We start from the raw sequence: 27977 nt of genomic DNA, 5'->3' as shown, positions 1-27977 counted from the left end.
ATCTTGGGTGCTAGAAGTAGTAACTTATTAATTTGTAAGCATTAACTTTTTTGTTTTATTTGTATATTGTATATGTTTTACTGTATATGTAAACCACAAACAATAAAACTAATGGTAACATTAATTTATAAACATTAACTTTTTTGTTTTATTTGTGTATTGTATATGCTTTATTGTATATATAAATGACAAACAATACTACTAAGTGAAATTTAAGATTTCTTTGTAGTTCTCTTTGTTCTTAGAATTCTGTGTCTCAATAGAGATTTTAAAGTGCTGTGTTCACAATTTACTCAAAGTAGTTCTTTTGCCTGAGTGGTTAAATTACCATTTGATATATAGTAGATACATTTGTTTCAGTTTATTTTCAGTTTTAAGCTATAATGATTTTCTTCTTTGATTTAGTTTTATTTTTGGAATATATAAAATATTTACCTGGCTAAAAAAGTCAAAATTCCATAGAACATATTTTCCAGAGAGCTAACTTATATCTTATCTACTTCCTTCACATAACCATTTAAAAATTCATTCTTGGTTTTGCCTTCCCATGCATTTTTTTGTCCAAAAAATAGTAAGTTCTTGTGTTTGTGTATGCATGTATAAATATATTTGCCCTATTTTCAACATTTCAGGTAGCATATTGTATCTGTCCATGTATATGTTTTTTATGCATGTGTGTGTGAATGTCTGTGTTTGTGTGCATGTATATATATATATACTATTAATGAACCTTGCTTTTTAAACAATATGTTTTGGACCTCATTCCACATTATTGCTCAGAAATTTTATGGCTGCGTAATAGTCCACTCTGTAATATATTGTATGCATTTTTCTGGTTTGGACATTTCGGTGATTTCTAATCTTTTGCTGCTAGAAAGAATGCTGTGGTGAATAACTTTGTACATATGTGGTTTTAAGTTTGTCTCTTTAGGCTATCCCTAATTCCTTCCATCAGCACATCCAGTATACAAGGATATCTTTTTTTAACCCCAACTTACCCTAATTGACAATTGTATTAAATTCTGCCTGTCTTGTCTAGAAAAAATAGTATTCCTTTCTCTTTTTACCTGCATTTTTATTTTTATTATTGTAAGGTTAAATTTTCTTTTTCACAGATGTATTGGCTCTGTTTCCCCTTGAAAATTCTAGTTGTTTTTTGTCTATTTAAAAATTTATTTGTTTTTATTGATAAGTAGGAGTTTTGTACACATGAGGAATTTTTAACTTCTGTTAAATATTGAAATATAATAACCTTTTAAGAAAAAGTTTATTGTTAAAATATTTTAAAATTAATTTAAAGTACTTTGATTTGGGTTTCTCATTTTTTCTTATCTTGAAATAGCTCTTTAAAGCACAAATAACTTCTTACTTTATTGTTGGTTGGCCTGAGTGCTAAGACTTTTCTAGAGCTATTCATTCAAAATGAGGCTTTTTACTATACTGAACTAAGTGCTGGATAGCACTGTACTCATTAACAGTGGAGCTTGAAAGCAGCAAAAATTCTAGAACAAGATGGAACAAATACTTTTTAATTGACATAATACTTTTAAATGACATATTACTGTGTTTTAATTTATATTTCCCTGATGAATACAGAGGTGACTAAGTTTGTTGGTCTTTCATTTGGATATTCTCTTTTTAAAAATATTGTTAATTTTTTAGTATCTGTACGTTTTTAAATACCATTTTTAAGTATATATGCATTTTTAAAAATGGTTATCTGTTTTATTGAATTGTAGGAATCCTTCATATTCTGGATATACTACTGTATATTTATTGATAGATGTTTTGCCTTTTCCAGTTTTGGCCTGTTAAAAATAAATCTGCTGTGAACATTCATGCAGAAGTGTTTATATAGATGTTTTTGTATCTCTTGTGTAAGTGCCTAGAAATGGAAGGACTGGATCAGATACTAGGTGTATATATAACTTTATAGGCAATTGCCAAACTTTTCCAAAGTGGTTATTACCGTTTTATATTCCTATCAGCATACGTGAATGTTCTAGTTTCTTCACATCTTCACCAGCAATTGGTATGGACATTGTTGTTTAAGTTTTAATTTTACCTATTCTACCACACTATTTTGATTACACTTGCTTTATAAAATCTTGAAATCACCATAGTTTTAAGTCCTCTAATGTTATTCTTCATTTTCAAAGTTGTTTTTACTATTTTTGGTCTTTTGCATTTCCATATAAATTTTAGAATCAGCCTGTTGATTTCTACAATAAATCCTGCCGATAGTTTGATTGGGATTGTGTTGAAGCCTTAGATCAGTTGGAGAATTGGGATTTTAACAATACTGAGTCTTCCAATCCATCCCCATAGTATGTCACTAGTTATACTTTAATTTCTTTCTGTGGTCTTCGTATTGTCAGTGTGAAGGTCCTGAAAATCTTCTGTAGATTCACTTTTAACCATTTTATACTTTATAGTACTGCAGTAACTTTTTAAACTTCTGTTTTCAGTTGTTGTTGAAGGTAGTGTTTAAGAATACAGTTGTTTTTGTATATTTTCCTTGTATATCTGACCTTGCTAAATTTAGTTTTAATAGTTGTTTTTTAGATTCTTTGGGATGGTCCATAAAAGTAATCATATTGTGTACAAATATGGACAGTTTACTACATTCTTTCTGACTTCTGTGCACTTTTATTTTTATTTTTTCCTTTATTTCAATGATTATGACACAACAATGTTGAATAGAGGTGGTGAAAGCTGCATAGTTCCTTTTTCCTAATCTGAAAGGGAGACAATACAAATCAGTATTTCACCATTGAGTATATTAATTTAGGTGTTTTATAGATGACCTTTATCAATATGAGGAAGTTCCCTCCTATTCCTTTGTGCTGATAATTTTTTTATCATGATTGTGTGTTGACTTTCATTTTTTACTTTTTTCTGCATCTTTTGAAATGAACATATTTTAATAAGAAAATTAATTAGTAAATAAGAGGAAAAGTTAATAAGAAAAGTTAATAGTAAGAAAATTAATAAAAAAATAAGAGGAAAAGTTAAACTAATTAATTTTTTAATGTGAAATCAACTTTGCATTCCTGGCATAAAACTTTCTTATATAATGTGTTAACTTTTTTGTATCCTGTTGAATTTAATTTACTAATATTTTATTAACATTTGGGTTTATTTTCAAGAAGGTTTGTAACCTTTTTTTGGTGATATCTGTGTCAGGTTTTGTCATTACAGTTATTTTGAATTTATAAAATAAGTTGGACAGAAATTCTTCTTCCTATGTTTTTAAAGTTTGGATAATATTAGTGTTATTTCTTCCTTGAATATTTGATAGCATTCACCAGGTACCCCATCTGGTTCTAGCATTTTCTTTGGGGAAAGCTTTTGACAAGTTCTTTAATAGGTATAGTGATATTCAGATTTTCTGTTCTTTCTTTTTTTTTTTTTATTTATTTTTTTTTATTATTTTATTTTATTTTTTTATTAATTAATGGAAAAAAAGAAATTAACCCAATATTTAGAAATCATACCATTCTACATATGCAATCAGTAATTCTTAACATCATCACATAGATTCATGATCATCATTTCTTAGTACATTTGCATCAGTTTAGAAGAACTAGCAACACAACAGAAAAAGATATAGAATGTTAATATAGAGAAAAAAAATAAAAGTAATAATAATAGTAAAAAAAAAAAAACCTATAGCTCAGATGCAGCTTCCTTCAGTGTTTTAACATGATTACTTTACAATTAGGTATTATTGTGCTGTCCATTTTTGAGTTTTTGTATCTAGTCCTGTTGCACAGTCTGTATCCCTTCAGCTCCAATTACCCATTATCTTACCCTGTTTCTAACTCCTGCTGGACTCTGTAACCAATGACATATTCCAAGTTTATTCTGGAATGTCGGTTCACATCAGTGGGACCATACAGTATTTGTCCTTTAGTTTTTGGCTAGACTCACTTAGCATAATGTTCTCTAGGTCCATCCATGTTATTACATGCTTCATAAGTTTATCCTGTCTTAAAGCTGCATAATATTCCATCGTATGTATATACCACAGTTTGTTTAGCCACTCGTCTGTTGATGGAATTTTGGCTGTTTCCATCTCTTTGCAATCGTAAATAATGCTGCTATAAACATTGGTGTGCAAATGTCCGTTTGTGTCTTTGCCCTTATCTCTGAGTAGATACCTAGCAATGGTATTGCTGGGTCATATGGCAATTCTATATGCAGCTTTTTGAGGAACCGCCAAACTGCCTTCCACAGTGGTTGCACCATTTGACATTCCCACCAACAGTGGATAAGTGTGCCTCTTTCTCCGCATCCTCTCCAGCACTTGTCATTTTCTGTTTTGTTGATAATGGCCATTCTGGTGGGTGTGAGATGATATCTCATTGTGGTTTTGATTTGCATTTCTCTAATGGCCAGGGACATTGAGCATCTCTTCATGTGCCTTTTGGCCATTTGTATTTCCTCTTCTATAGGTGTCTGTTCAAGTCTTTTTCCCATTTTGTAATTGGGTTGGCTGTCTTTTTGTTGTTGAGTTGAACAATCTCTTTATAAATTCTGGATACTAGACCTTTATCTGATATGTCATTTCCAAATATTGTCTCCCATTGTGTAGGCTGTCTTTCTACTTTCTTGATGAAGTTTTTTGATGCACAAAAGTGTTTAATTTTGAGGAGCTCCCATTTATTTATTTCCTTCTTCAGTGCTCTTGCATTAGGTTTAAGGTCCATAAAACCGCCTCCAATTGTAAGTTTCATAAGATATCTCCCTACATTTTCCTCTAACTGTTTTGTGGTCTTAGACCTAATGTTTAGATCTTTGATCCATTTTGAGTTAACTTTTGTATAGGGTGTGAGATACGGGTCCTCTTTCATTCTTTTGCATGTGGATATCCAGTTCTCTAGGCACCATTTATTGAAGAGACTGTTCTGTCCCAGGTGAGTTGGCTTGACTGCCTTATCAAAGCTCAAATGTCCATAGATGAGAAGGTCTATATCTGAGCACTCTATTCGATTCCATTGGTCGATATATCTATCTTTATGCCAATACCATGCTGTTTTGACCACTGTGGCTTCATAATATGCCTTAAAGTCAGGCAGTGTGAGACCTCCAGCTTCGTTTTTTTCCCTCAAGATGTTTTTAGCAATTCGGGTCACCCTGCCCTTCCAGATAAATTTGCTTATTGGTTTTTCTATTTCTGAAAAATAAGTTGTTGGGATTTTGATTGGTATTGCATTGAATCTGTAAATCAATTTAGGTAGGATTGACATCTTAACTATATTTAGTCTTCCAATCCATGAACACGGTATGCCCTTCCATCTATTTAGGTCTTCTGTGATTTATTTTAACAGTTTTTTGTAGTTTTCTTTATATAGGTTTTTTGTCTCTTTAGTTAAATTTATTCCTAGGTATTTTATTCTTTTAGTTGCAATTGTAAATGGGATTCGTTTCTTGATTTCCCCCTCCGCTTGTTCATTGCTAGTGTATAGAAATGCTACAGATTTTTGAATGTTGATCTTGTAACCTGCTACTTTGCTGTACTCATTTATTAGCTCTAGTAGTTTTGTTGTGGATTTTTCTGGGTTTTCGACGTATAGTATCATATCGTCTGCAAACAGTGATAGTTTTACTTCTTCCTTTCCAATTTGGATGCCTTGTATTTCTTTTTCTTGTCTAATTGCTCTGGCTAGAACTCCAACACAATGTTGAATAATAGTGTGATAGTAGACATCCTTGTCTTGTTCCTGATCTTAGGGGGAAAGTTTTCAATTTTTCCCCATTGAGGATGATATTAGCTGTGGGTTTTTCATATATTCCCTCTATCATTTTAAGGAAGTTCCCTTGTATTCCTATCTTTTGAAGTGATTTCAACAGGAAAGGATGTTGAATCTTGTTAAATGCCTTCTCTGCATCAATTGAGATGATCATGTGATTTTTCTGCTTTGATTTGTTGATATGGTGTATTACATTAATTGATTTTCTTATGTTGAACCATCCTTGCATACCTGGGATGAATCCTACTTGGTCATGATGTATAATCCTTTTAATGTGTTGCTGGATTTGATTTGCTAGAATTTTGTTGAGGATTTTTGCATCTATATTCATTAGAGAGATTGGTCTGTAGTTTTCTTTTTTTGTAATATCTTTGCCTGGTTTTGGTATGAGTGTGATGTTGGCTTCATAGAATGAATTAGGTAGTTTTCCCTCCACTTTGATTTTTTTGAAGAGTTTGAGTAGAGTTGTACTAATTCTTTCTGGAATGTTTGATAGAATTCACATGTGAAGCCGTCTGGTCCTGGACTTTTCTTTTTAGGAAGCTTTTGAATGACTGATTCAATTTCTTTACTTGTGATTGGTTTGTTGAGGTCATCTATGTCTTCTTGAATCAAAGTTGGTTGTCCATGTCTTTCCAGGAACCTGTCCATTTCATCTAAATTGTTGTATTTATTAGCGTAAAGTTGTTCATAGTATCCTGTTATTACCTCCTTTATTTCTGTGAGGTCAGTAGTTATGGCTCCTCTTCCATTTCTGATCTTATTTATTTGCATCCTCTCTCTTCTTCTTTTTGTCAATCTTGCTAAGGGCCCATCAATCTTGTTGATTTTCTCATAGAACCAACTTCTGGTCTTATTGATTTTCTCTACTGTTTTCATGTTTTCAATTTCATTTATTTCTTCTCTAATCTTTGTTATTTCTTTCCTTTTGCTTGCTTTAGGATTAGTTTGCTGTTCTTTCTCCAGTTCTTCCAAGTGGACAGTTAATTCCTGCATTTTTGCCTTTTCTTCTTTTCTGATATAGGCATTTAGGGCAATAAATTTCCCTCTTAGCACTGCCTTTGCTGCGTCCCATAAGTTTTGATATGTTGTGTTTTCATTTTCATTTGCCTCGAGGTATTTACTAATTTCTCTTGCAATTTCTTCTTTGACCCACTTGTTGTTTAAGAGTGTGTTGTTGAGCCTCCACGTATTTGTGAATTTTCTGGCACTCTGCCTATTATTGATTTCCAACTTCATTCCTTTATGATCCAAGAAAGTGTTGTGTATGATTTCAATCATTTTAAATTTGTTAAGACTTGCTTCGTGACCCAGCATTATGGTCTATCTTTGAGAATGATCCATGAGCACTTGAGAAAAAGGTGTATCCTGCTGTTGTGGGATGTAATGTCCTATAAATGTCTGTTAAGTCAAGCTCATTTATAGTAATATTCAGATTCTCTATTTCTTTATTGATCCTCTGTCTAGATGTTCTGTCCCTTGATGAGAGTGGTGAATTGAAGTCTCCAACTATTATGGTAGATGTGTCTATTCCCCTTTACAGTGTTTGCAGTGTATTCCTAACGTATTTTGGGGCATTCTGGTTCGGTGCGTAAATATTTATGATTGTTATGTCTTCTTGTTTAATTGTTCCTTTTATTGTATATAGTGTCCTTCTTTGTGTCTTTTAACTGTTTTACATTTGAAGTCTAATTTGTTGGATATTAGTATAGCTACTCCTGCTCTTTTCTGGTTGTTATTTGCATGAAATATCTTTTCCCAACCTTTCACTTTCAACCTATGTTTATCTTTGGGTCTAAGATGTGTTTCCTGTAGACAGCATATAGAAGAATCCTGTTTTTTAATCCATTCTGCCAGTCTATGTCTTTTGATTGAGGAATTCAGTCCATTAACATTTAGTGTTATTACTGTTTGGATAATATTTTCCTCTACCGTTTTTCCTTTTGTATTATATATATCATATCTGACTTTCCTTCTTTCTGCACTCTTCTCCATACCTCTCTCTTCTGTCTTTTCGTATCTGACTCTAGTGCTCCCTTTAGTATTTCTTGCAGAGCTGGTCTCTTGGTCACAAATTCTCTCAGTGACTTTTTGTCTGAGAATGTTTTAATTTCTCCCTCATTTTTGAAGGACAATTTTGCTGGATATAGGAGTCTTGGTTGGCAGTTTTTCTCTTTTAGTAATTTAAATATATCATCCCACTGTCTTCTAGCTTCCATGGTTTCTGCCTTGAAATCTACACATAGTCTTATTGGGTTTCCCTTGTATATGATGGATTGCTTCTCTCTCGCTGTTTTCAAGATCCTCTCTTTCTCTTTGACCTCTGACATTCTAACTAGTAAGTGTCTTGGAGAATGCCTATTTGGGTCTAATCTCTTTGGGGTGCGCTGCACTTCTTGGATCTGTAATTTTAGGTCTTTCATAAGAGTTGGGAAATTTTCAGTGATAATTTCTTCCATTAGTTTTTCTCCTCCTTTTCCCTTCTCTTCTCCTTCTGGGACACCCACAACACGTATATTTGTGCGGTTCATATTGTCCTTGAGTTCCCTGATACCCTGTTCAAATTTTTCCATTCTTTTCCCGATAGTTTCTGTTTCTTTTTGGAATTCAGATGTTCCATCCTCCAAATCACTAATTCTATCTTCTTTCTCTTTAAATCTATCATTGTAGGTATCCATTGTTTTTTCCATCTTTTCTACTTTGTCCTTCACTTCCATAAGTTCTGTGATTTGTTTTTTCATTTTTTCTATTTCTTCTTTTTGTTCAGCCCATGTCTTCTTCATATCCTCCCTCAATTTATCGATTTCGTTTTTGAAGAGGTTTTCCATTTCTGTTCGTATATTCAGTATTAGTTGTCTCAGCTCCTGTATCTCATTTGAACTGTTGGTTTGTTCCTCTGACTGGACCATATTTTCAATTTTCTGAGCGTGATCCGTTATCTTCTGCTGGCGTCTGGGCATTTAGTCAGATTTCCCTGGGTGTTGGACCCAACAGGTTGAAAGATTTTTCTGTGAAATCTCTGGGTTCTGTTTTTCTTATCCTGCCCAGTAGGTGGCACTCATGGCCCACATTTGTCTGCGGGTCCCAGTAGTAAAAGGTGCTGTGGGTCCTTTAATTTTGGAAAACTCTCGCCGTGGGGGAGGTTCGCCAGCCGAAGCGGCTTGGAAGAGTGCCAGCCTGCCCGGGGGTCCGAACACGGGGACGGTCGCCGGCCGCCACAGCCTGGGAGAGCGCCCGTCTGAATTTCCTAGTCAGCCCAGGGCGCCAAGTGTGGCGGGAGGGTGCCAGCCGCCGCGGCCCGGGAGAGTGCACCATTCCAGCCGGTCTGGGGAGTCACATGTTTAGAAGGGACCCCCCCCGGTCACCATTCTCCGCGGCCTCGGGATTTCTGATCCAATTCTCTCAGTTGGTCCGGGGGGCCGCGCGTGGTGGGGGTGCCAGCGGCCGCGGCTTGAAGGGACCGCCTGCCCAATTCTGCCAGCTGGCCCAGGAAGGAGAAGGGGAGGGACTCTGGCCTCTTGCCGCCCCGCCCGGGGCAGCCCGCGCACCTCGGCGATCTCACCGGAGCAGGTTCTCCCAGCCAGTCAGCCGTTCCAGAATGGGGTACGCTGTGTTTTTGATCTCTGTCGTGGCTCCGGGAGCTGTTCTGTATCGTTTCTACTCCCCTAGTAGCTGTTCTGGAGGATGAAAGGTGAGGATGGCAAGGCTGTCGAGGATGGTGGCGGAGGAGCCGGTGAAGGCGGAAGAGGGCATGGTGGTGGTTGGAGAGCCGCTGGAGTAGGAGGAGAAAGGGAAGGATAAGATGGCGGATGGAGCGCCGCCGGAGCAGAAGGGGAAAGAGAAGGGCAAGATGGCGGCAGGAGCGCCGCCGGCGGAGAAAGAGGAAGAGGAGGGCTAGATGGCGGTGTGAGCGCCGGCGGAGAAGGGGGAAGAGGAGGGCTAGATGGCGGCGGGAGCGCTGGCGGAGAAGGGGGAAGAGGAGGGCTAGATGGCAGCGGGAGCGCCCCAGGAGAAGGGGGAAGAGGAGGGCTAGATGGCGACGGAAGCACCCCAGCGGAGAAAGAGGAAGAGGAGGGCAGGATGGCGGTGGGAGCGCCAGCAGAGAAGATTTTCTGTTATTTCTAATGTCAGTATTGGATAACTTGTATTTTTTTTTTTGTCCAGTTCATCTAAATTGTTGAAATTTTTGGCATAAGTTCATAGTATTTTTTTTATTATCCATTTAATGTCTACAGGAGAGTAATTATTCCCCCTTTTGAACTTGTTATTGTAGTAAACAATATAAAGCACAAGATTTCCCATTTTAACCACATTCAGTGTGTAATTCAGTAGTATTAATTATGTACACAATATTATGTTACTGTTGCCAAAATCCTTTACCCCTGCTTTTTTTCATCACCTCAAATAGAAATTACTCATTCTTTGAGCCATAATTACCTTTTCTCCTCCACCCTCTGCTCCCCCTCCTCTGGTAACCTATAAACCACCATCTGTCTCTATGAAGTTTGCTTCTTCTAAGTATATTATATAAGTGAGATCACATGACATTTGTCTTTTTGTGTCTGATTTATTTCACACAACATGATATCTTCAGGATTCATCCATATTGTAACATTCATCAGAACTTCATTCTTTTTTATGGCTGAATAATATTCCATTGTGTATTTATAACACATTTTGTTATTCATTTGTCCATTGATGGACTTTTTAGTAATCAAAAAGTTCCTTCTTTTGGTGATTATAAATACTGCTGCTATAAACGTTGATGTCCAAATGATGTCCCCTTTTTATTCCTCACATTGAGGATTTTGTCCCCTTCTTTCCTTGATAAGTCTAGCTGTAAGTTTGCCAGTTTTGTTAAAAATAAGTTTAAAAACCTACTTTCAATTTTGTTCATTTTCTCTGTTGTTTATTTTCATATTAATGTCTTTTGTCATTATAATTCACTTCCTTTTCCTTTGAATTTATTTTACTCTCGTTCTTAAGGTAGACCTTTAGGTCATTGATTTAAAATTTTTCTTCCTGTCTTAGTTTGCCAGGGCTGCTGTGAGAAATATCACCGAACTGGTTGTCTTAAACAACAGGAATTTGTTGCTCACAGTTTCAGAGGCAAGAAGTCCAAAATCAAGGTGTGAGCAGAATCAAGCTTACTCAGAAGTCTATAGCATTCTGGTGGCGGCTTGCTGGCAGTCAGTCTGTGTCTTCATCACTTGGCAGTCTGTTTTCTGTTTCTTCCTCTGGCCTCCCCTGAATGACTGAATCTGAATTTCTTCTGCTTATAAGAACTTCAGTCATATTAGATTGAGGTCCAGTGGACCTCATCCAAAGAGTATCTTCTGTGATCCTTGAGTTCACAGACACAGGACTGGTGGTTAGGATTTGAATATGTCTTTGTGGGAGGACATGATTCAATCTATCACATGTCTTTTTCAAAATAAATTTTTAAAGCTTTGACTTTTTGTGTAACACTGCATTAGCTGCATCCCACAGATCTTGATGCGCTGTGTATTTGTTATCATTTAGTTCAAAGTATTTTCTAATTTCCTTTGTGATTTCATCTTTGATCCATGGGTTGTTTAGAATTATTTTAACTTCTAGCTATTTGGTGTTTTCCTATACATTTTATTGTAATTACTTTCATATGCAGATTTTCTATGATTTTAGTCTTTTCAAATTTATTGAACCTCACCATGCACTATTATAATTTTGCTGTTAACAGTCATACATATTTTAAGGAATGTAAAGGGGAAAAGTCTTTTATATTACTCATTTATTTACTGTTTCTCTTGCTCTCCCTTCATTCCTGAAGGTACAGCATTTCCCTTCAGTTTAATTATTTTAGCATATCTTGTAGAACAGAATGCTGAGGGGGAATTATCTTTGTATTTCTTCATCTTAAAATGCTTTTATTGTGCTTTTGTTTCTATAGGATGTTTCAGATAGATGTAGAATTCTGACTAGACACTCGATTCCTTTCAGGACATTAATGATGTTATTCCGTTATCTTTTCATATATATATGGTTTATGATGAAATATATTTGATAATGCAAGTCTCATTCCCTCTGTGTAATGTGTCATTTTTCTGTAAAATTTTTTCTTTGTCCTTGGTTTTGAGCAGTTTGATTTATGTGTCTAGGTATTGTTTTCTTTTATTTTTCCCTCTTGGAGAACGCTGAGCTTTTTGAATCTGTAAATTTGTGTCTATCACCATATTTGGGATATTTTCTGCCATTGCTTCTTCAGATATTCTGCCCTATTATTTTTCTTCTCTCCTTTCAAGACTCCAATGACAATAATGATAGAGTTTTAGTATTACCACTAAAGGTCTTTGACCGTTTGACTGTTTTCCCTTTTGTCAATCATTTTTCTTTCTGCTCTTCAGATTAGATAATTTTCATTAATCCGTTCTCAAGTTCACTGACTCTTTTCTCTGTCAACTCCATGTTCTTATTGATCCCATCCAGTGAATTTGTTTGTATCAGCCATCATATTGTTCAGTTTTTAATTTTGCACTTGGGTCTTTTAATGATTTTTCTTTCTCTACTAAGAATTTGTTTATATTTGTTCCAAGTGTGTTTGCCCTTACTCCATGAAGTATATTTGTAGTAGTTGCTTTAAAGTCATTGTTGAATAATTGCAACATCTGGATCATCTCAGGGTTGGTATCTGTTGATTGTCCCTTCCTTTGTAACTTGATCACATTTTTCTTTTTCCTTTTTTTGGTGTTGGATTGTATCTTAGACATTGTGAATATTGTTTTGTAAATTCTGGGTCCTATTATAGTTCTCTGGTGAATGCTGATCTCTCTCTCTCTCTCTCTCTCTCTCTCTCTCTCTCTCTTATCTATCTATCTCCTTTTTCTGTTTCTGTAGAGTATCAGTTTATTTTGGTTCAGGCTGCAGATTTTAGTCTTGCCTTCTTTATGTTCTGGTTCAAAATCTCAGTTCCATCTCAGAGTCTTTACTATGCTGATTTGGGTCTTTCCCAGACATAGATCGCTCCAAAGTAAGCCCAGAGATTGTGTGGGTTTATAGAGGGCATACTTTTTTCCTTTCCAGTATTTCCCCCACATTCTCCAACATTCAGGAGCCCCTGTGCCCATTTCCTCTGGTCAGAAAGAAATGTTTCTCTTGTAGTTTAAACTACTTGGGTTGTTAACTTTGGCAGAACTTTGAGAGAAAGGAGCAAAAAAAAAAAGAATCAAAATCCTCCTTTTGGTCACCTTTCCAAGTTTGATTCTCTTCCACAATCTACTTTTATTTGCTTTTCAGACTCCTCAGATAATTTTTTTTCCTTGTTGAATTTTAACCAAAGTTTTTAGTGATAAACGGTGGGAGAGATGGGCTTATGCGGCCATACCAGACTTCTTTCTCTCTCTACTTCTTCTGTATTTTCTCTTTGTCATTGCTTTTTATCAGTTTAACTAAACTATGCTTAAATGTGTTTTTTTTTTTTTTTTGGTATGTGTTTATCCTGCTTGATGTTCATTGGGCTTCTTGGATCTGTAGGATTTTAGTTTTCAGTTAATTTGGCAAATTTCAACCTTTATTAACTTAAATATTATTCCAGACCTCGTCTCTTATATTTCCTGCTGAGAATACAATTATATACATTGAGACTGCTTGATATTTTCCCATGGTGCAAGTATTTTGTGAAGGGCCAGATAGTGAACATTTTAGGCTTTGCGTGTCATAATGGTCTCTTTTGCAGCTATTCAGCACTACTGTTACAGGGTGAAAGCAAACAAAGACAATGTGTAAACAGATAAGTGTGTTCCAATACAATCTTATTTATAAATATAGAAGACAGGCAAGATTTGCCCTGCAGGCCATAGTTTGCCCATCTCAGAAGTAGATGGTAGTAGTTGCTGAAGCTACATTGTGAGTTCAGTGGTAAAAATCAGGGAAGTGCAAAACAAAAATATGAACAGTAATTAAAATGTGGGGAATTGGGTGAATGAGAATGAGGGTGTAGGAGATGAGACTAGAAGGGATATGTTAGGATCAGATTATTGAGAATGAGGGTATAGGAGAAGAGATTAGAAGGGATGTATTAGGATCAGATTATTATGTTTCATGTACTGCCTTAATATGAGAATTTGTGGAACTATCATGGATTTTTAAGCAGTGTAGTGATAGAATTAAACTTTGTTTGTAAAAATATCTCTGGTGGCATTTTAGAGAATGAAAGAAGATATTCTCTAATGAAGGACTACCTTTAAAGAGATAATTGCTTTAGTTTTGGCAAATGATAATCATCCCTGAGAAAAAGCAGTGAGAATAGAGTGAATAGAATAGAGTTAAAGGCATTTTTATGTTGGAAGGATGAAGATAAGTACAACAGGTGACTAGGTCTTCAGTATAAAAATGATACCATTCGTCTAGATAGGAAAGAAAGAAGAGTTTAGTTTTTCAGGACTCCATACTTAGCACTCCTTTTTCTAAAATTTGTTCCTTATTTATCTCAAATTTTCTAAAATTTGTTCCTTATATTATCTTTGTGATTTTAAATATCACTGAATTGCATTTGACTTCCTAGTCTGTGACTTGTAGCTAAAACTTTTTTCTTGAGCTCTAAATCTATATTTTTAAAGTCTATTACTAGGAGTCTCTCAATCCTGTCTCAGGTGCACTATGTTCTGTATATTTAAAACCTCTCATGAATATACTATCACTCACAAACTGCTTTTCTTGTAACTCAGTTAAACAGAAGTCTGAGACAGGATCTTAAAGTTGGTACTTAGCTACCGAATTCCCATTCACCCCCACTTCCTTTTTTCAGAAGGTAGGGAGAAATTGTGTTTCATTGGGAAAGTGAATTGAGGTTATTAGATAGAAAAGGGAGTAGAGTATGTAGAAATTCATGTCTGAAGGGAAAGAAGGGAGGAAACAAATAAAACATCCTTTAGATAATAGACACTGTAGAAGATGTTCTTAGCGTCCTAGTTATATCCCTTTGGCATTCATCACCATCCTGTCTACTGTAAGCACCTATGACTTTCTGCCTGAGAGCTTTCTTTCTGGCCACGGAGAACATCCTTGGTTTATGTGCAGGATAAGCCAGAAATGCCAGGGAGTAGTGCCCCCAGAAAAGCTTCCAATCAATGATGCAAGAGGAATTGGTGGATATTTTTCTCACTTTTCAGTTGGGATAACTCACTTTTCAGTTGGGATAATTCTGCACCATCTCCTAGAGTTCTCTGTTGGGAACTGGCTTAATGATGTACCCTGTCTTGATTTCCTTCCCTTGCCTGTCTCATTTCTAATTTCCCTACAATTGTGTTTCCTTTCAAAGCAGCTGCTTGCCTCGAATCCTTGAATCAATGTCTGCTTCTGGGGAAGTACAAATCAAGACGTTTTAGCACAATTTGTTTAGCACTTAAAAAATGCCAAGTATAACTCTTAAGTGCTTCATAACTCATATGTTTCTCATAACATAATGGGATAGGTACTGTTTTTATCCTGTTTTACAGATGAGACACTGAAGCACAGAAAGTTTAAGTAATTTTCCCAAGACCACGAAACTAGTAAATGATAGAGCCTGTATTTAAATCCAGTAAGTTTGTACTTGTATTCTATATTCTGACCTGCTTGTCTGAGAGAGAAGGGCAACGATAATAAACAAACAAAAAAAGAAAATGGGAATATTAGATTAAGATTGGTTAGAGATTCATTTAGAAGTAGTAGAAAATAAGGGAAGTGTATTCCTAATGACATCCCTTTTTTTAGCAGCTACGTAGAGGATTAGATCGTTTGCTTTGAGTTAAATGGGTAGAGGTGTGATTTTGAAGTGGCTAGAAAAAGGTTGTGGCTTTTCACGGTAGATGTAACTATATCGTCAGAGAGGAAGTAATTGGCTCTAGATTAGCATCTGATGATGTCCATGAAATCTCAGTAGATATTATTGTTGATGTAAAACCTTATTGAAAACAAATTTGTAACTCCCCAAAATCAAAATGAATAAAAGACATGAGCATATAACTCATATGAGAAGTAATATATATATATTAAATATTTAAGAACCAGGGAAAGGAAGAAAAGACCAGTGAAAAAGACTGAGAAGGAATCATCATCGAAGGCAGGAGGAGCTTGGAGGCACTAGAAGCCAGGGGAGGGAATTATTTGAAGAAACAGTGACTGTTTGACAGTAATCATATGTGGAAGAATGTGAAAGATAAAGACTGAAGGATGGGAGTGAGTTGGCAGCTAAAAAGTTTGTGGTACTGAGAAGTTTCATAGACTTGTAGGAGTTTGAGAGGAAAGGGTTGAGAAAGTTCAAGAAAATGAAGATTATTTCCCCCTACAAGAAATTTAGTGATAAAGGAGCATAGAGAATCATTTCAACTTTTTTTCTTTTTCTATTAAGAGAGGACACATGGCCTCCAAAGTTATAAACCATAGAAAAAAGTGAGTTACTAAAAGAGAGACAAAGAGTGTATAAAATACTGAGTAAAATCTTAAGGATGATGATGGGATCCAACATATGAGAGGAAGGATATACTTGGTAGGACAAAAGCTATCTCTTTTGGAATGGGAAAACGAGTTGAAGAAAGAGGTTTTTGGATTTGGAAAAGAAGTTAAAGACATATTTTTAATCTTTTTGTGTTTTTTTTGTTCTATATATATATATATATTTTTTTTTCTTTGTCATCCTTGCTAGGGGCCCATAGATTTTACTGATTTTCTCAAAGAACCAAAAAAAAAAGTCTTTCTTTTTTTTTATTAATTAAAAAAATTAACTAATACAACATTTAGAAATCATTCCATTCTACAATCAGTAATTCTTAATATCATCACATAGATGCATATTCATTGTTTCTTAGTACATTTGCATCGATTTAGAAAAAGAAATAGAAAGACAACAGAAAAAGAAATAAAACGATAATAGAGAGAAAAATTGAAAAGAAGAAAAAAAAAAACTATACCTCAGATGCAGCTTCATTCAGTGTTTTAACCTAATTACATTACAATTAGGTAGTATTGTGCTGTCCATTTCTGAGTTTTTGTATCCAGTCTTGTTGCACAGTCTGTATCCCTTCAGTTCCGATTACCATTATCTTAACGCTATTTCTATCTCCTGATGGTCTCTGTTACCAATGACATATTCCAAGTTTATTCTTGAATGTCGGTTCACATCAGTGGGACTGTATGGCTAGTCTCACTCAGCATAATGTTCTCTAGGTCCATCCATGTTATTATGTGCTTCATAAGTTTATTCTGTCTTAAAGCTGCATAATATTCCATCGTATGTATATACCACAGTTTGTTTAGCCACTCGTCTGTTGATGGAATTTTGGCTGTTTCCATCTCTTTGCAATCGTAAATAATGCTGCTATAAACATTGGTGTGCAAATGTCCGTTTGTGTCTTTGCCCTTAAGTCCTCTGAGTAGATACCTAGCAATGGTATTGCTGGGTCATATGGCAATTCTATATGCAGCTTTTGGAGGAACCGCCAAACTGCCTTCCACAGTGGTTGCACCATTTGACATTCCCACCAACAGTGGATAAGTGTGCCTCTTTCTCCGCATCCTCTCCAGCACTTGTCATTTTCTGTTTTGTTGGTAATGGCCATTCTGGTGGGTGTGAGATGATATCTCATTGTGGTTTTGATTTGCATTTCTCTAATGGCCAGGGACATTGAGCATCTCTTCATGTGCCTTTTGGCCATTTGTATTTCCTCTTCTGATAGGTGTCTGTTCAAGTCTTTTTCCCATTTTGTAATTGGGTTGGCTGTCTTTTTGTTGTTGAGTTGAACAATCTCTTTATAAATTCTGGATACTAGACCTTTATCTGATGTGTCGTTTCCAAATATTGTCTCCCATTGTGTAGGCTGTCTTTCTACTTTCTTGATGAAGTTCTTTGATGCACAAAAGTGTTTAATTTTGAGGAGCTCCCATTTCTTTCTTTCTTTCTTCAGTGCTCTTGCTTTAGGTTTAAGGTCCATAAAACCGCCTCCAATTGTAAGTTTCATAAGATATCTCCCTACATTTTCCTCTAACTGTTTTATGGTCTTAGACCTAATGTTTAGATCTTTGATCCATTTTGAGTTAACTTTTGTATAGGGTGTGAGATACGGGTCCTCTTTCATTCTTTTGCATATGGATATCCAGTTCTCTAGGCACCATTTATTGAAGAGACTGTTCTGTCCCAGGTGAGTTGGCTTGACTGCCTTATCAAAGCTCAAATGTCCATAGATGAGAAGGTCTATATCTGAGCACTCTATTCGATTCCATTGGTCGATATATCTATCTTTATGCCAATACCATGCTGTTTTGACCACTGTGGCTTCATAATATGCCTTAAAGTCCGGTAGCGTGAGACCTCCAGCTTCGTTTTTTTCCTCAAGATACTTTTAGCTATTCGGGTCACCCTGCCCTTCCAGATAAATTTGCTTATTGGTTTATTGTTCTAGATATTTTTATTTTGATTTTTTTTCTAGGTCTCAAATTTTTAATTCAACTATATGTAATGTTGTAAGTCCCATCTATTGAGTCTTTGATTTAATTTTTTATTTTTCAGGTCTAGCAGTTTGATTTTACTCTGCTTCAGATTTGCTATGTCCCTGTGCCCTTCAGTTATTTTATAAGCTACTCTTTTATATTTAAATTTATTTCTTAAATTTGCCAAGCGTATTTGTATTATAATCTGTCTGAAAATTCTACCATCAGAAGTTTGGTTCTTTTTCTGTTTTGTATTTCTTCTAGTTCTCATTAATGATGCCTTGCATCTTTATGTGCTTTTGTTATTTTGACTGCCAACTGTCTTTGCTTTTGAGCAATTATTTGCAATGGTTCTGTGAGGCCTTGAATGAATAGGTTGCCTTCACAAAGTTTTGCAGTTGCTCCATGGCTTGAGTTTCAGTGGCCACATCCAGGTTATATGCATCCAGGGTGTAAATCTTCATGAGACATGGTCTGTTATCAAAACTATTCAGACTTCTCCCCATTTCCTCTCTCCACCGTTTTTCTTTTTCTTCCGCTTTTCTGCCTGTTGCAGAGGTGGCTTTATTTATAGTTCCCTTAATGTGAAGACTTCCAAATAACATCAGAAGACTGAAGCACTATGTAGGAATCTGCTTGCATTTCTCCCCTAGTTCAACTTGAACTGTTAAAACTCTTTTCTTATTACTAATTATCAGGCTAGGTTAAGTAAATAAAGTTTTCTGCTTAGTAATCAGACTACTGTTCCTCCCAAAATTATTCAGTGATGCTTGAACACAGTGATGTATCATTACGTTAATTACACAGGGGAATGAGTCTAGCTTCTACAGAAAAGCTTCGGTTTGGATGTAGTGTTTTATTAATTAGTTGATGTTTTAAAAATTGGTCTTGTAACCAGTGACATGGATAATTTGCTTACTTTTTTGTAATTATTTTATATTTTCTAGGCATACAGTTATATTATCTACAAATCCAAGTGCTTTATTTTTTGCTTTTCAACCATCATGCTTTTTATTGCTTTTGCTTCCTAGTACAGTGTTGAATAGAGGTAGTCATAGTATAAATCCTTGTTTTTTCCCCCCATACTCAATGGAAATATTTGATTTTTCATCATCGAGTGTAACGTTAGCCACAGGATTTTTGTGAATAATCTCCATTAAATTTCCTTCTACTTCTGAGTAGTTTCATCATGAATGCTTGTTGAGTTTTATAAAATGTTTTTTTCTGCATCATTCACCTGAAATGATTTTTTACCTTTATTCTATTATTATCTTTAATTATATTGACTCAGTTTTGCATAACTGGATTTAACCTTTATGTGTTATCCTTTATATATTGCTGGATATTAAAAATTTTTTTCTAGGTCAATAGCTTTTTTCCCTTATAGAATTTTTTATTGAGTTAAAATTCACGTACTATAAAATTCACTCTTTTGTAATACACTGTTAAATGTTTTTTAATGTATTTTCTAAGTTTGCAACCAGAATACTTTGATCACCTCAAAAAGAAAGTTTTCGCCTGTTTTCAGTCACTCCCCATTGTCCTCTTACCCCTACTCCTGGCAACCACTAATCTACTTCCTATTTCTGTGGCTTTGCCTATTCTGGACATTTGGCATATATGAAATCACACAATTAGTGGCCTTTTGTAGTCTTTGTACCACATTTTGTTTATCCGTTCCCCAGTTGATCCTTGGTTATTTCCACTTTTGGGCTCTGTACTATTTTTTGCATCTATGTTCATGAAAGATACTGGCCTGAAATTTTCTTATTTTAAAATGTTCTCTTCAGGTTTAATATCACAGTTATGCTGGTCTCATAAAGTGAGTTAGGAAGTATTTCCTGTTTTTAAATTTCTTGGAAGAGTTTAAGATATGTATTGTTTAGAAGAATTCACCAGCAAAGCTATCTGAGCCTACAGTTTTCTTTGTGGAAAGGTTTTTGATTAGAGATTCAGTTTTTCTAACAGATAAAGAACTATTCAGATAATCCATTGTTTTCTTATTTAGTATTGAGAAGTTATATTTTTCAAGGAGCTTGTCCATTTTACTTAAGTGGTGAAATTTATGGACAGGATGTATAGTAGTGTCCTCTCATTTCAAATAACAGTGATTTGTATTTTCATTTTTCCTTATCACTTTTGCTAAGAGTTTATTATGTTTAACATCTTCGGAGAATCCATTTTTGGCTCTTTGATTTTTCTCCATTCAATGTTTGCTTTCTATTTCATTGATATTTGCTCTTATATTTATTATTTCCCTCCTTCCACATCTTTTCTGTTTAATTTGTTGTTCTCTTTATATTTCTTGAAAGATGCAAGAATTGCAAGTCTAGGTTATTTATTTTTAACCTCTCTTTTTTTCAATATCTGTGTTTACGTATATGTATAAATCTAATTATTTCTTTAAGCACTTCTTTAGGTGCATTCCACAAGTTTTGATATGCCAAATTTTATTTTCATTTAATTGAAAATACTTTCTAATTTCCATTGTTACTTGTTTGGTCCATAGGTTATTTAGAAGTCTCTTTTTCTTGATTTTCAAACATTTGCAAATGTTTTAGTTTTCTTCCTGTTACTGGTTTCTAATTTTTCTGTAATCAGAGAACCACTTATAATTCAGTCCTTGGATGTTTTTTGAGACTTGGTCTGTGGTCCAGCGTATTGTTTATTTTGGTAAATGTTCTATGTGCATTTGAAAAGAATATGCCTTCTGCAGTGATTGCATGTAGTTTTCTGTATATGTCGGTTAGCTCAAGATGGTCTGTCATGATTGTTTTTAAATTTTTCTACATCGAAGCTGTTTTGTTCTCTTCATTTTGTCAGTTACAGAGCGACATGTTAAAATTTTCTCTTATAATTGTAGATTTGTTTTTCTCTTTTTACTTCTGACAGTTTTGTTCACTGTAGTTTGAAGCTATGTTATTTGATACATTCAGACTTAAGATTATGTTTTTCTTTTGAATTGATCCTTTGGCATTGTGAAATGCTCTGCTCATCTCTTGTAATACTTTTAGCGTAAAGATTACTTTGAAAAAAATATTAATGTAGCCAGTCAGCATTTTTAGCCAGGCTGGGAAGTGTGTTCATGATGTTTTCTTCCATCATTTTGGTGGTGAATTATGTCCGCTTTTGTGGATCTAAACATTTTTTAATTTGCCATCATTTTTAAAGGAAATCTTTGATGGGCGTAAAATTTTTGGTTGCTAGATTCCCCACCCCTCACATACTTCAGCACTTTTTGATACGGGGATGGGTGTCATCACTCCATTATTGTTGTTTCTTTTGGTTATCTCATTTCACTGGCAGCTTGAAGATTTTCTCTTTATCCTTTGTTTTTTAGCAGTTTGACTATGATGTGACTAGGTATGGTTTTCATTGATTTTCTTGCTTGGGGTTCACTGAGTTTCTTGAATTTCTGAGTTGATTTTTCTCAATTTTGAAAAATTGTCATTAATTATCTCTTCATGTATTGTTCTGTCTTTTCTTTTTTCTATTTCTTAGATTCCAGTTGCAAGAATCTGAGATAATTTAACTATGTGCCACACATCTCATACTTTCTTTTCTGTTTGTGCCATTTTCTCTGTGCTTCAGCTTGGATAGTTTCTCTTGACCTGTTCTCTGTTCCTCTGTGATTGTTCTGCTCTCAAAACCATGTGAAAGCTTCTTAATTTCACATATTTAATTTTTAGTCCATTTGGTTCTTTTTAAAATAGATTCTGTTAAATTCCATTATTTCAGCCTTTTTGAAATAAATGAACATAGGGTTATTTCACCTGTATCAAGACTTGTTTCCCAACTTCAGTGTCTGGATTATATGTGAGTATGCCTAATTATTTTGTTTTCTCTTGATTATCTGTCACACGATTTTACCTTTTTGGATGTCTCTTAATAGTTTTATTGTGTGCCTAACATTGTTTTAGGAAAAGAGCAGTTAATTTCTTTCAGCGGTTTCTTCTTCCAGAGGGGTTTGTTCTTTCTGTATTAGGCATATAGGATGAGGTACTGATGACTTTAATCCAATTAGAGATTAAGTAGGATCACTGTAGGTTTCAGTATGGCATTAATTAGATTTTGTCCACCTTTGGTTTTAAATGTCTCTTGGGCAGGATCTGTTGTGTGTTTCTTTTAGACCCTTTCCTCTACTGTGACTTTGTCTTCTAAGCGCTGGGAGACTGTGGGAAATTAACTCTGTCATTTGTATTTAGCCTTCCTTTCTTTCACTGCCCCTTCACTAAGCAGACATACCAATTGGCCACATATTTGTGTTGTTTTCTAGTTTCCAGTTTGTCCTTCCAGCCCCATGCAGACATCTAAAGTACCACTAGTTTCTTGATTCCTTTACTGCAGTTTCTCTTCCTAAACCACGCTCAATCTTCACTGTGCTCAAACTCTGCAGATGCTACCTATGAAAGAAAATGGCAGTGGTCCCACCTCTACTTAGAAATGCTTTTCCATCTCTGGATTTTTAGATCATCTAGTGTTCAGTGTTTCTAAGCTGTCTTATGTCTTACACTTTTTGAGAAGAACAGTTGCTTGCTACTATCTAATATCTTTAAGGGAAAAGGAAGTCAGGATTTTATCTTCATAAAAAGAAAAGGCAGATTATTTTGAGAGTTTGTATTTGTATAAGTCTAGTCATGTTCAGAATAATATTATCAGTGTGGAATATTTTCTTTCTTTCTTATAGGAGTATATTTACTCCTATAAGATCAAAGTACACTGTAAACTAGGGTGTCGGCAAACTATATCCCACAGACCAAATCTGGCCCGATGTCTGTTTTTGCATGTCCCATCAGCTAAGAATGGATTTTACATTTTTAAAAGGTTGAAAACAAATTAAAAGAAGAGTGTTTTATGACATAAAAATTGTATGAAATTCAAATTTTATTGTTCAGCAGTAAAGTTTTATTATAATACAGCTGCACACATTTGTTAACGTATTGTCTGTGACTGCTTTAATGCTGTAATGGCTGAGTAGCTGCAACAGAGGCCATATGACACAAAAGCCTAAAACATTTATTATCTGACCTTTTGCAGAAAAACTGTGCCTGTACCTGTTTTAGACCATGAAATTCGGTAATTTTTAATTTCTTATTACAAGGTGAAATTTAACAGAAGACTGAAATCTTGTTCTAGAAGTTCCTTTAATTTGAATTTAAAGAATCCTAGCATTTTAAGACTAGAAGAAACTTCAGAGATAATCTTCTTCACTTCTTTATCTTAGAAATGAGGAAAAAGATTCAGTGAGAGATTTTTTTAACTATTATGACTGATTTTTGTTTTGTTGAAAACAGATTCCCCAGTCATAAGCTGATAGAGAAACTAATGATCTATACACTGAGCTACGTGTGAAGTTTGTTTTTATATTGCAGAATTTTTTTTAACAGTGGTAACTATTAAGAAAATTCTTTGGCGTTTTAAAACTAATTATATTAAAAAATACTCGAGGTATGTTTATAGCCTTTGCCTTTCATTATCTCATGGACATGAAGTTCTTTTTATGAGAAGACTACAGATCTTACAGGGTCAATCCCAGACATTCTGTATTAAGCTCCTATTGATTTAAAGTTCTGAGTTATCAGAAATTCTAATGATAATTGTTCATGTTTAAGATTTTTTTTAAGCGTTTCTCTTTTACTTAATTTTCTCTTTTACTTATCACTATCATGAAAAGCTTATTTAAGCTTAGTTCTAAAATGCAGTCTAATAAGACATTATCGTTGAATATAGATTTTTCTTCATATAGTTTGTAAGTCATTACTGGCTCTTTTTTTTTTTTTTTTTTTTTTTTTAAAGGAAAGACAGAGAGAAGGAAGGAAGGATAGAAGGAAGAAAGGGAAACATTTTTTTTCTTGTTTTATTGTATTTTGTTTTTCCGTTTTTTTGTTACATGGGCTGGGGCCGGGAATCGAACCGAGGTCCTCCGGCATAGCAGGCAAGCACTTTGCCCGCTGAGCCACCGCGGCCCGCCCTACTGGCTCTTTTTGTACAACCCTCCACCCCTAAAACAATCCCAACGAAGAAAAAAAAACAGTAAAATTAATTTGTAGAGACCTAGGAAGAACTAGTTCTTCAGTTAGTCTATATTCCAAAACAGGTATATCCAGATTCAGTAAAGTTGTTAGTTGCCAGTGCTCATAGAAAGAAGTATTTTAGGGTTGTGTATAAAGTCATTTGAACTTTCAAGAAGTCCTTTAAACAAAACAGACAAGAACATTGGTCTATAATTGGGAAAATTTAAGTTGTTGATAACACAGCTTCAGGAAATCCACTTGAATTAGAATTTATGTATTCTTCTTTGCCAAAGATTGATTTTGAATGGACCCTGATGTTTTTCTAAATTCTGTAAGCAGTAGCCAACCTTTTAGCAGTTACATATTCCTGTGGCTCAAAGACTGATTTTCCTTAAGTAAACTTTAGTATAAAGGAAGGATGATTTCCTAAACCACACGTGAAAAATATTCATTGTTTTTCATTCATTTACTTACTCATTTAATAATTATTGAGTATCCCTGTTGTATCAGACACTTGAAGCAGTTATTGAAAATATGGAATTGAAAGAGACATTTTTCATGCTCTCACAATGCTCAGAGTTTATTGAGTAAATTGTATAAGCAGGTATGTCTGTGCATGTGTAGCATTTTACACTGTTGACCACATTTTCTCCCTTTACTTTTGTACTGTACTATTTCGGCAAAATCTCCTCTGCAGACAGTTTCTCCATTATCCTCTGTGTACCAAAATCTATGTAAAATAATTCCATTCCTTAAAGGATGTTTCTGACTAGATACCCTTCAAGTGTACTGGTCTTTCTATGTATCTGTCCTTGGTCCTCTGCTTATTTTACTGTCTAAGGCATGTAACTATAGCTCTTAACTTCCTTCTTTTCTTCCCATTTCCTTCTCCTTTTTCCCACTTTCTCTTTCTACTCTCTCAAAATACTACTGAGTAGTATGTTCCAAGCACTTTTTTGGGTAATAAGGCCACAGCAGTCAACAAGAAAGAAGTGGTGTTTGCATAGTTGGAGTTTACAGTGTGGTGATGGAATGTTACATTGAACAGATAATCCCATACATAATTATAATTGTAGATTATATGGTGGAATGGAAGTTTAAGATAAAATGTGTTTATTAGGGGAAAATGACCCAGTTTGGAGAGTTAGAAAGATTTTTCTGAGTAGGTTACATTTATGCTGGGACATCAAAGATGGGTAGGGGTTAGCAGAAGATGTGTGAGAGCATTCCAGGCAGAGAGAAACCTTTGTGAAGGTCCTTAAAGAGCCTAGTAAGTTCAGACAACTGGAAGAATGTCTTTGTGGTTGGAGTATGTTGAACAAATTGGGGAGGGATGCAAAATGAGGCAGAAGAGGTTGACAGAGGTCAGAGATTGGTAGATGATCTTTAAACCATGGTAATGCTTTTATACTTAATTTTGATAGAACTGAGAAGGAACCAAGGGTTTTAAGTGGGGGAATTACCCACTCAGATTTCTGTTTTAAGAAGTGGTCTCGGGTTCTTATGAAGAATGGTTTGAAGTGGGGGGTAAATGTGAATGTGAGAAAATGATTTAAGGTGATTTTGCAGTGATGCAGGTAAGAAGTGGTGGTAGCATAGATTAATAGCATGACAGGAGTAGAGATGGTGTGGGCAGAGTCAAGAACTATTTACGAGATAGAATTGGCAAAATTTAGTGATTGTTTTGGCTTGAAGAGTGAAGCTGAAGGAAGTGTCAAGGATAAAATTTTCTTATGCTTGTTGCTCATGTGTATCTTGTTGACATTTCATCATCTTGAAATCAGATATCTTCAAAATTGAACCTTTTTCCTGGTGCTTGCCCATGCGGGAAAAAAAAAAAAGAAGAAGAACCTTTTTTTACCTTCCCAAACTAACTTGCCCTCCTGACTTCCCTATTTTTTGTGCATGATATCCTTGCCCTCCAAGGGACATGTGCTTAAAATGTTTTTGTTTATCACTCCTTCTATCAAGTTACGTATCAAGTCTTAAGGACTTGACCTCTGCAGCATCTGGTATTTCTTCTCCCCCCCCCCCCCCCACTATTGCTTTATACTGGGGCCTCATTACCCTCTATCTTTATATTGCAGTAGCATCCTCTTGCTAGATCATTAAGCTGTGCTTTCCATTTAAATCCCTGAGCTCCTTGAAGGTAAGAATGATATTTTTAAGCTTGTATCTTTAGTTCCTAGCAGTGTGTGCCTCATCATGATAGGCAATAAAAAGATTGAAGGAAATGAAAATGTTTTTCTCGCCTCTTGTTTCTTCCACTATAATTTTTATATTTTACTGCATATTTTTCTTTTTTAAAGTCATTCATGGGCTTCCTGTTTAAGGAACAACTTGACTTTAGGGCTGTGGGTAATAAAAATCTGACTGGATACATAAAGTATATGATTGGGAGTTTTCTTTTAGTAATTTACTATTGAGACTTATTGCACTGTAGCTCCCACTACCACAGAAATCAGGCTAATTACCCTGAGAAGGAGTCACAGCTCATATTTATTGCACTTCTACTATGGAAAAAGTTTGAAAAATAACCTTGTTCATTAGATATTATTTTACTTTTTAACTTTATAAAAAGTATTACATAATTCAGCTTTTATAATCCTTTATCACATAATATGTGTTTCTTAGCTTGTCCACTATTGTACTATCGTAACAACTACTTGACATGCTAATATTATTTATGTCTACTTAGAGTGTATTATTTCATAGAAAGATTATAAGAAAAATATTAACTGTCTACTTTGTAAATACCTATTTTTAATAGCTTTGTGTGCCCTACTATGAACTTCCCTAATTATTTTTTTCACTTTTTTTTTCAGGAATAAGAAAATTTTAAATAAGAAGAAGTTGAAAAGAAAACAGAAAAGCAAATCGAAAGTGAAGACAAGAAGCAAGGTAAAGCTGCCGGTGATTTAAGGGGAATAATTTTTCATGCAGTGATTTGAATAAAATACTAATATTAAGAATATATGACTATGTAATTAACAAACCATTTTGTTTCTGTATGCTGAAGTATAGTGTGACTTGAGGGACGTGTTGGAAGTAAATTTTTACTTTTACTTAGTAATTTAGCTTGAGATAGCCAATTTTATTGTCAAATGCAAAAAAAAAAGGGAGTGAAAAAGACTTTTTACTCTTTTTGTACAGAAATGAAGTTTTTGGAGAAGTAACTGATTCTGAAATTACTTTAAATATAGAAAGATTGCTAAATGGTAGAAGCATACTTTTTTAAAAGTTAAATGAAAAAATATATATATTTTTACATTGGCTATTTTACCCCTGGCCTTCAAAATGTCTTAATATATTGAATAATTTTTTAAAAGCCCCTTATTATTTGGTTTTCACTTTTACCTTCATCTTTGATTTTGGATGTTTCTTGAGCAGTAGACTTGGAAGTTAATACCTGGGTACTGAAAATTATTTATTATTTATTATTTATTCTTGTTATCTTTACTCAGTCTTTTGAAGGAAATATTCATTCTCTTCTTTTCCTATCTAACTATATCTACTGAAGACAGGAAAATTGACTTGTGAGTTGGGACTTAGATCTCATATGCCTCTGTTGACATAAAGTAAGTGAATTAGAGAAACTCTTGGTATGTGTATAATATTCTGAACTTCTTTTGTCTGTGCTCACAGTGGTGGCTATACAAAAGAAAAGGCAATATAGAATATATGAAGTAAATGGAACCTTAAAGATCAAAGATCTCTTTGGCTACCTAATGCAGAAATCTTCTCTATAAATTCCATCTAGGTTTTC

General features: G+C 34.7%; 1 protein-coding gene across 14 annotated transcripts in view; it reads left to right on the top strand.

Annotated features, from left to right (window-relative positions):
- MYCBP2 (MYC binding protein 2) overlaps positions 1-27977 on the top strand; it is a 371029-nt gene that overhangs the window by 12930 nt on the left and 330122 nt on the right. For all 14 annotated transcript variants that reach the window (XM_077158462.1, XM_077158472.1, XM_077158469.1 and 11 more), the window contains exon 2: positions 27037-27112. In XM_077158462.1, coding sequence (XP_077014577.1) covers positions 27037-27112 — 76 coding nt within the window. The remainder of the gene's footprint in view (positions 1-27036; positions 27113-27977) is intronic.

The sequence above is a fragment of the Tamandua tetradactyla genome, chromosome 4 (genome assembly GCF_023851605.1).
Source record: "Tamandua tetradactyla isolate mTamTet1 chromosome 4, mTamTet1.pri, whole genome shotgun sequence".
Classification (NCBI taxonomy): Eukaryota; Metazoa; Chordata; class Mammalia; order Pilosa; family Myrmecophagidae; genus Tamandua; species Tamandua tetradactyla.
The sequence above is the reverse complement of the archived record's forward strand: the minus strand, read 5'-3'. Positions and strand labels throughout refer to the sequence as shown.